Below are 7500 nucleotides of genomic sequence, written 5' to 3'. Positions count from 1 at the left end.
CGACCAAAAATAACCTAGACCCAGGACCCAGGAACGAGTGGTGGTGAATAAGCGACAGAGAAGTAGTCACTCTGCAACGGGAACCACCATAAAATGAAAACTGAGAGAGGTGTCAGCATCGACAATCCGAATGAGTCGTGGCTTGAGAGCAAGGGAACGTGGTTTACATATGTGCTTCTTATTGCACTTGGTCATCTAGTAATCCTAAGCGTACCTTTTTTAAAAACATCCACGGCTTGGACATTAACCAACATGTTCCACAATTTCGTGAGTTCGCAATTTTTGTGTACTTTTGGCCCCCTTCGAATTTAAAGAAAAGGACACATAATTGTATGTATTTAAGAATGTGGGTTTGCGAATGAAGAGTATACAACGATCTTTCGCAAGAATTTGTGTGCTGAAAACGTCGTAGAGATCGTGAGTGTTTCGGTTACGTTGAATGAGATTCAGTGAAATCCTATCGAAGTGCCTTCCTGGTTACGGTATAATTTGCAATATTTGAACCTTTAAGACATATGTACTAAACCATTGGTCATTGCTATTAATGTTTTAATTCAATTAACTGCTTGTTTCTTACTGTGTAAATTGTAATTCCGTCAAAATTTTAATTTTTTATGATTTAGGCATTTGGTTCTTGTAAGAGGGACGTCGATATCTTTGTTTACCCACTTTGTTTATTTTTTATAATCACCTACCAGGGAATTTGTAAAGCTGGTGAGGTTAAAATACATGTGATAAGTAGTGCTTTCAACCTAAAATCAGTAAAAAATAGTTTAAATTGGTTGAATTCACACAATGACATCCAACATTGAAGTCGGCTACCCTTTAGAATGGAAGACATGTGTAAAAATGTACGGAGATTGTCAACATCTGCCACGTCAGTTCTTCCTAAGTACTGGGCCATTACGTGAGATGTGAGAGTCTAAATTTCACTAAGGGTTTACTAAACTTGGAGGAGAAAAGGCGTTAAAATGCTAGTAAATCGTACAAAATCATTTTGTAGTGAATGAGAGATTGAATGAAGAACTGATGTGTTGATTGAATGCATGAATGAATGAATGAAGACTGATGGGATGAATGGAAGAATGGTGAAACAAATATAAATGTATCATTTTCAGAAAAAATCTGAGTGTACTTCACAGGGATCAAGCCATGACCTTCAGATTTTTAAAGTTGATAATATTACTGTCCTCCCATATTGTTTCGGAGTGGAAATCTAAATTGTGACCCCATCACATTGGCAGTAGTAATTATTGAGATGATAAATTTTTGGCCTTAAAAATGTTTTGGAGATCTAAATTATGACCTAAAAGATAAATGCTGTCTTAGGGTCATGTTTATAATCCTATAGTGTTTTGATCTAAGCCTTGATCTAAGCTACTGTGCTTTGCATAATGGGAGTCCATACACCTAAAAAGTAAAGTGGACATTAAATCCCAGGTGTATTGTCCAAGGCACCTGTGTGCCAGACAGGAGATACTCAGTCACAGGTAGTTTGAAAACAGTGGCTTAGACCTCAAGCTCAATGTTAAAGCTGTCGATAAAAAATTCCATTTAATCCAACCTTCAACCTTTATTTTAAAAATTTAACAGTCTTATCAGTGGCAACCATAACACGATACATAATATTTATAAAAATTAATGAATGAAAATATCCTAGATTAGATTCATTTATATAACTTTACATAATAAAAGGAACTACTACACAAATCAAAGGAATATTTTCATCATAATGATAAAGAATTAGTTGCGTTCGGTATTAGGAGAACACAGTTTCTAATCTTGGGTGTCCTGTGCATAGGCTGAGCTTTAGCAAGTTTTACGTTTTTCGTTCGTCTGCTTTTTCAGTGCTATCTTGAATTACGTCATACATGCATTGCATGTCACATGCATTAATGAGATTGAGATTTGGGAAGGGACGTTTCTTAGCAATAATCTTTCAAATTTTCATAAATTTAGTTTTTGTGATGTCCTCACCTTTTTATGCCAAACTTTCCATTTTTAGCCACATTCCACAAGCCTCACATGACAGTCTTAACATAAATACATTGTATTCATGGCATATCAGCCTCCCAATGAATGCACTTCATAATCATTGATTACTCGTAGATTTTTGTCCCCGAAAGTGATGAATGGTCAAGATTCCATTAAATATGAGTATTCCAATTGAAAAAAAGCCACTGTGGAATGCACTGCAATAATCAGAGATTAGTATTGATCATTAACTAAAATACTCAAGTAGGGCTTTTTAAAATTTATTACTGATCAGCAGATACAATGGTAACAATTTCACTTGGTAATGGGGTTCCAAACTGTAACAGTTATACAGAAGTAGCTATACTTATATGTCTCAGTGTATTTGGTAACAGTTACTAAAAGGCATCATCCCTCAGTTAGTCAGGGTTGGACCCAGCCAATTTTGTCCTCAAAACAGACAATAATAATATTTATGCACTATTCTATTTTTTTCCGCGCAATAACTCTTACCAATGACAAATGTTGAGATGGCCATTTTTTCTTTCTACAGAGCATGTTTATTTTCTTACACTACTTGAAGGGAACACCATTTCAGACGGCAGATCAGGGCAAAGCACGGCGACTCACACACTGGGAGCAGCTTAACAACGGGGAGCAGTTCACAGGAACAAGAAAGTTCTTCACACTTGTTCCAATCTTTTTGTAAGTCAGGGCTAAATAAAGTATAAATCTCTTAATATAAAAGAGTCACCCTGATGGAATTTGAAGGCTGTTCTTGTGATGTGTCTGACATTTCTGCTGTCTGTGCAGAAGTCATCTATGATAGTCCAGGCACATTACTTCTGCTCAGGTCTCTCACAGGACAGCACTCACCAAGTTCTGGTTGGTCAAAGTAATCAAATCCTTCCTGATTTTTCAGTTAAAAGGGGAGGAAAGCCGGGGGTGGCGAAGGCAAAACACAGCTGGCCAAAATCTCCACTAACTGTGTCATCAGTTGTCTTGGCGGGCTACCTACAGTCTCAGACATAATTAGTTGGGACACTTCATGCGAACGTCCTCTATTCCCTTCTCGTGCGTCCCCTGCCCCTCTCAATGTTGTTTATCGCAGTTCAGTCACCGAATCTTTCACAGCAACATTGAGAGGGAAGGAAGAGGCATAAGTGTCCCAACAATTATGTCTGGGACTGCAGTCTCAGACATAATTAGTTGGGACACTTCATGCGAACGTCCTCTATTCCCTTCTCGTGCGTCTCCTGCCCCTCTCAATGTTGTTTATCGCAGTTCAGTCACCGAATCTTTCACAGCAACATTGAGAGGGAAGGAAGAGGCATAAGTGTCCCAACAATTATGTCTGGGACTGTGTAAAAGAGGAATTCTTGGTATGTGAGTACTCGGTAGCTGTATTGGCGGGAAATCTTATCATACTTGTGTGTGTACACGTATCAGAGCGACATTAAATGCTGGGAGTAATGAACGATTGTAAGCTGAAGAAGAAATCATTACACGAAATAAGTGTTCCCTTATTTTCTTTAAAGAGTGTAACGTTAACATTTCATAGACAAAACGATAAAGATATCAGCGGTCACGTTTGGGTTGAAGTAGCGATTGCGTGATACCTCAACAGTTTTTCACATGGTAAACAAAGATCTCTGGGTTAATTGAAAACAAATAACACGCGCTATAGTAGAAGGTGGTTGTAGGTTGTTACTATTCCCAAAAGAGGGGCGGCGTTTATTGCACAGATACGTCGTACTACGTTTATGATGGAGTTTATCAATAGAGAGGCTGAAACATCTAGCGTCTGTGATGAGGATGATGGCCGTTGCAGTACAAGTGAGAGTTTGAGCGCACGAGATGTGAGGCGAGTTTACCTCATTACTTATAGTCAAGCAAACAGAGACATTGTCCCCACACGCGAAGCTTTCGCGCGTATTGTTTTAGACGCATTTGAGAATGCAGTTCCTAAGTCCAATTGTACAGTTATTCATTGGGTCTGTAGTCAGGAGAGTCATGTTGCTGGGGGTGTCCCTTATCATATGGCCGTGAAACTGAGTGCTCGGAGACGCTGGCTGCGTGTGAGAAACTATATTGACCAGGAGTACGGAGTGAAAGTGAACTTTAGCGACAGACATGAGAATTATTACACTGCCTGGAGGTATACAACGAAGGAAGATAGTTTAGCTGTACATTCAACGAATCATCCCGATCTGCAGAATATTGGGGCACCGATAACGACGAATGCAAGTACCGCGTTTCGGGCGAGTCGGGTCGCAAATGGTGCCGACGGTGGGAAGAACAAGAAGCGGAAGAAAACACTTACAGTGTTTGAGGTGTCGCAAATTGCAGTTGAAAAAGGCATAAAAACGCGTTTACAGCTGGTAGCGTTAGCGAGTCAACAAAAAAGAGAGGGCAAAACTGACCTTGCCGAATTTATAGCAAACAGAGGAGCCAAAGCTGTTGAGGAAGCCCTTAGTGTAGGCTGGGAAATGGAAAAGGCTGAGTTGGACTTGGCACGCTCCAAATTAACAAGGGTGGAAATTCTGTACTGTGAGATCGGGAGCCCCTGTGTTGAGGGTTGCGGTGGCAGATGGCTGGGCAGGTTTTGCAGCGTAATGACATTAGCCTCAATGACTTTTCGCAGGCAGTCAGAAATGTTTTGGAGCAAGGCCGTGGCAAGTATAGGAATGTCTTTTTGAAAGGACCCGCGAATTGCGGTAAAACGTTTCTTCTGAACCCGTTAAATATCGTGTTCAGAATTTTCACAAACCCTGCTACCACGACATTTGCCTGGCTCGGCGCAGAAACAGCAGAAGTTATATTTCTCAATGATTTCCGCTGGTGTTCTCAGATTATACCATGGCACGACTTATTACTGCTCTTGGAGGGGCAGAAAGTCCATCTACCAGCCCCAAAAAGTCATTTTTGTCAGGACATCGAGTTTGCCTCGGATACGCCTATTTTTTGCACAAGTAAAGAAGAACTGAGTTTGGTGAGAGGAGGAGTGCTTGACGAAAGGGAATCACAAATGATGAGAGTTCGGTGGAAGGTTTTTGCCTTCCACAACCAAATTCCCGAGGAAGAACAACAGATTATCCCTAGTTGCCCTCATTGTTTTGCGGAACTGATCTTGGCGCAAGTCTAGTGTACAGATGGTGTCACTGTTCAACGGGTCACCATAACGGGTCACCATACTTTGCAGATACTTTTTTCAAAATTCCCCTTGCATGTACAATGCAACACTAAAGGACAAGAACGTGGTGATTTTACTTAAGTGAAACTGCTTATTTTCATTCCATGTTGATACATGTAGGACGAGTTATTTAGATTTGGAGCATGGTGACACGGTTGTTCGCTTAATAAACAAACGAAAACGTCTTTATTGAATTATACGATGGTGACCCGTAGACACGTGAGGTACAACATCTTCTTTTGGGGTTCTAAGGGCAGGTTTTAAGTCGTTTGATATGACTTGCCCGTTATACGTCTCCTCCATCATTTGTGGCCAAGTATTCTGTTGTATTACTAGTTCTTAAGCAATGTATTTTGTTAAAAACATTCCGAACCGGATGTCACCATTTGGTGCAAAGTGAATTAACATCGCGTGTAAACATTCCAAGACTTTTGAATGTCACACCTGCTTCTCGAATGATGTTGTAAAAGTTATTTGTGTTTTGCTCCCCCAAAAGCTGTTTTATCCATGGCAGAAAACGATAGATAATATTGAGCATAGCTGGGAAAAAAAATTCTTGAACCGTTGTGTGCACGCACAGGGACAAAGAAAAGTTGTGTTAAGTGCTTTAACTGTATTATTCCTTTGACTGAGACAGTTATATTTCCAGTGCTTAACGTAAATAGTTCTCCTTCCCGGGAAAAGGTGTATTTCATTACAGCAATTGTCAAAGATTGTTTAGGTTGTTGATTAATTAAACATTTAGTATTTTATGCGACCCCCCTTTACAGCAATTAGTTGTAAAATACGCTTAGGCATGGATGATATGAGCTTATTGACAGTATCGATTGGTACGGAATAAAAGGTGTTAATAACTCGGGTCTTAAACGCAGGATATGATTCTCTGGTAATTTGTTGGTCAATAACTTGTTTGTAGTAGTTTACGAGAAACCATAGGAAACAGGTTTTCGTGGCAAAGAGCGTCAGCACATCTCGCAGGGAACTTGAGTAAATTTGCACGGGTTCTCCTCATGGCAGCTTTTGCCAAAGTGGAATTTTGACATGGACAATTGTCTTGAACAAATAAGTTCTCATTCCCCTTATCTGACAGCGTAAACATCGTCGGGAAATGTTCATCGATGAAATTGGCAAAAAAGCGCCCCGTCATTTTTTCATACGGATGACAAAGAATTACACCTTTATTGTAGGAGATAGCTACTACAAGTCTCACATATTTTCCACCTGTTCCTTCTTTTTTGCCTTTGGCCAAACAACCAGTTGTAAGGCCTTCGCCTCGTTTTCGCCAAATTCGTTCCTTCGGAGCCAAAGCCTGGTCTAAGGGATTTCTCTTATACGCATATGACACACAATCAAGATAGAAAGCCACACGTTTAGTCCAGATATCAGAACCGTGATCTTTTTTCATTTGTCGCGCAAACCTCAGCCTTTTCTTCATATCGAGGACCGTCAAGACACTTTTTTTACGCGCTTGTAGATAAAAATACCCTTGAGAATTTAGGAAACGGGACACTGTTCTCACTGATACCTTTTTGGAAGAAATTCCAGCTTCTAGCATAATTCTTTCACAGGAAAAGTTGCTCTCTTTCTCTCGAAGTCTTTACATGGCTCTCAGAAGCCGTCTTCCGTCTCTCGAACTTAATTTGAACGGTCTTCCCCTTTGTCCTTGTTGTTTGTAACATGCTCTCATGGCAAGAATGCCTTCTTTCTTTATTCTCCACACGCTTCCCCTTGAAATGTGGCACATTTCGGCAACTTTCCGTATGGAGAAACCCTGAATTGTACACAGATAGTACACACGTGCTCTTGTGACACTATCAATGGGAAATTTAAAGACCATGCTGCAAACTCTCTATGGCAGTATTTTAAAGCTTGCGCTGAATACACTTTTTGCGAACTGGATATTGTTAACATTAAGGGTTTCTTTATATACATTGCTTAATTCCTCCCCTTCATTAGAAACAGAACATCCCTAAACTTAGGAAGTCACAACGGCCCACATTAACTGCGCCCCCTTGTGACCCCAGCACAGTCTTATGTCGTAATGTGTCAACACGTACTCAAATTCTTTACATTCCTTCTCCAACACAGTCTCAGACATAATTAGTTGGGACACTTCATGCGAACGTCCTCTATTCCCTTCTCGTGCGTCCCCTGCCCCTCTCAATGTTGTTTATCGCAGTTCAGTCACCGAATCTTTCACAGCAACATTGAGAGGGAAGGAAGAGGCATAAGTGTCCCAACAATTATGTCTGGGACTGCAGTCTCAGACATAATTAGTTGGGACACTTCATGCGAACATCCTCTATTCCCTTCTCGTGCGTCCCCTGCCCCTC

The 7500-nt window shown here is 40.5% G+C and overlaps 1 protein-coding gene across 1 annotated transcript in view; it reads left to right on the top strand.

The window, feature by feature from the left end:
- The first annotated feature begins 33 nt into the window (after positions 1 to 33).
- The window catches only part of LOC137967605 (ORM1-like protein 3), an 8284-nt gene continuing 817 nt past the window's right edge, over positions 34 to 7500 (top strand). The window contains exons 1-2 of the mRNA XM_068814122.1: positions 34 to 267; positions 2528 to 2679. Coding sequence (XP_068670223.1) covers positions 94 to 267; positions 2528 to 2679 — 326 coding nt within the window. The 5' untranslated portion in view covers positions 34 to 93. The remainder of the gene's footprint in view (positions 268 to 2527; positions 2680 to 7500) is intronic.

The sequence above is a fragment of the Montipora foliosa genome, chromosome 8, assembly GCF_036669935.1.
Source record: "Montipora foliosa isolate CH-2021 chromosome 8, ASM3666993v2, whole genome shotgun sequence".
NCBI classification, from domain to species: domain Eukaryota; kingdom Metazoa; phylum Cnidaria; class Anthozoa; order Scleractinia; family Acroporidae; genus Montipora; species Montipora foliosa.
This window is presented reverse-complemented; position numbering and strand designations above follow the sequence as displayed.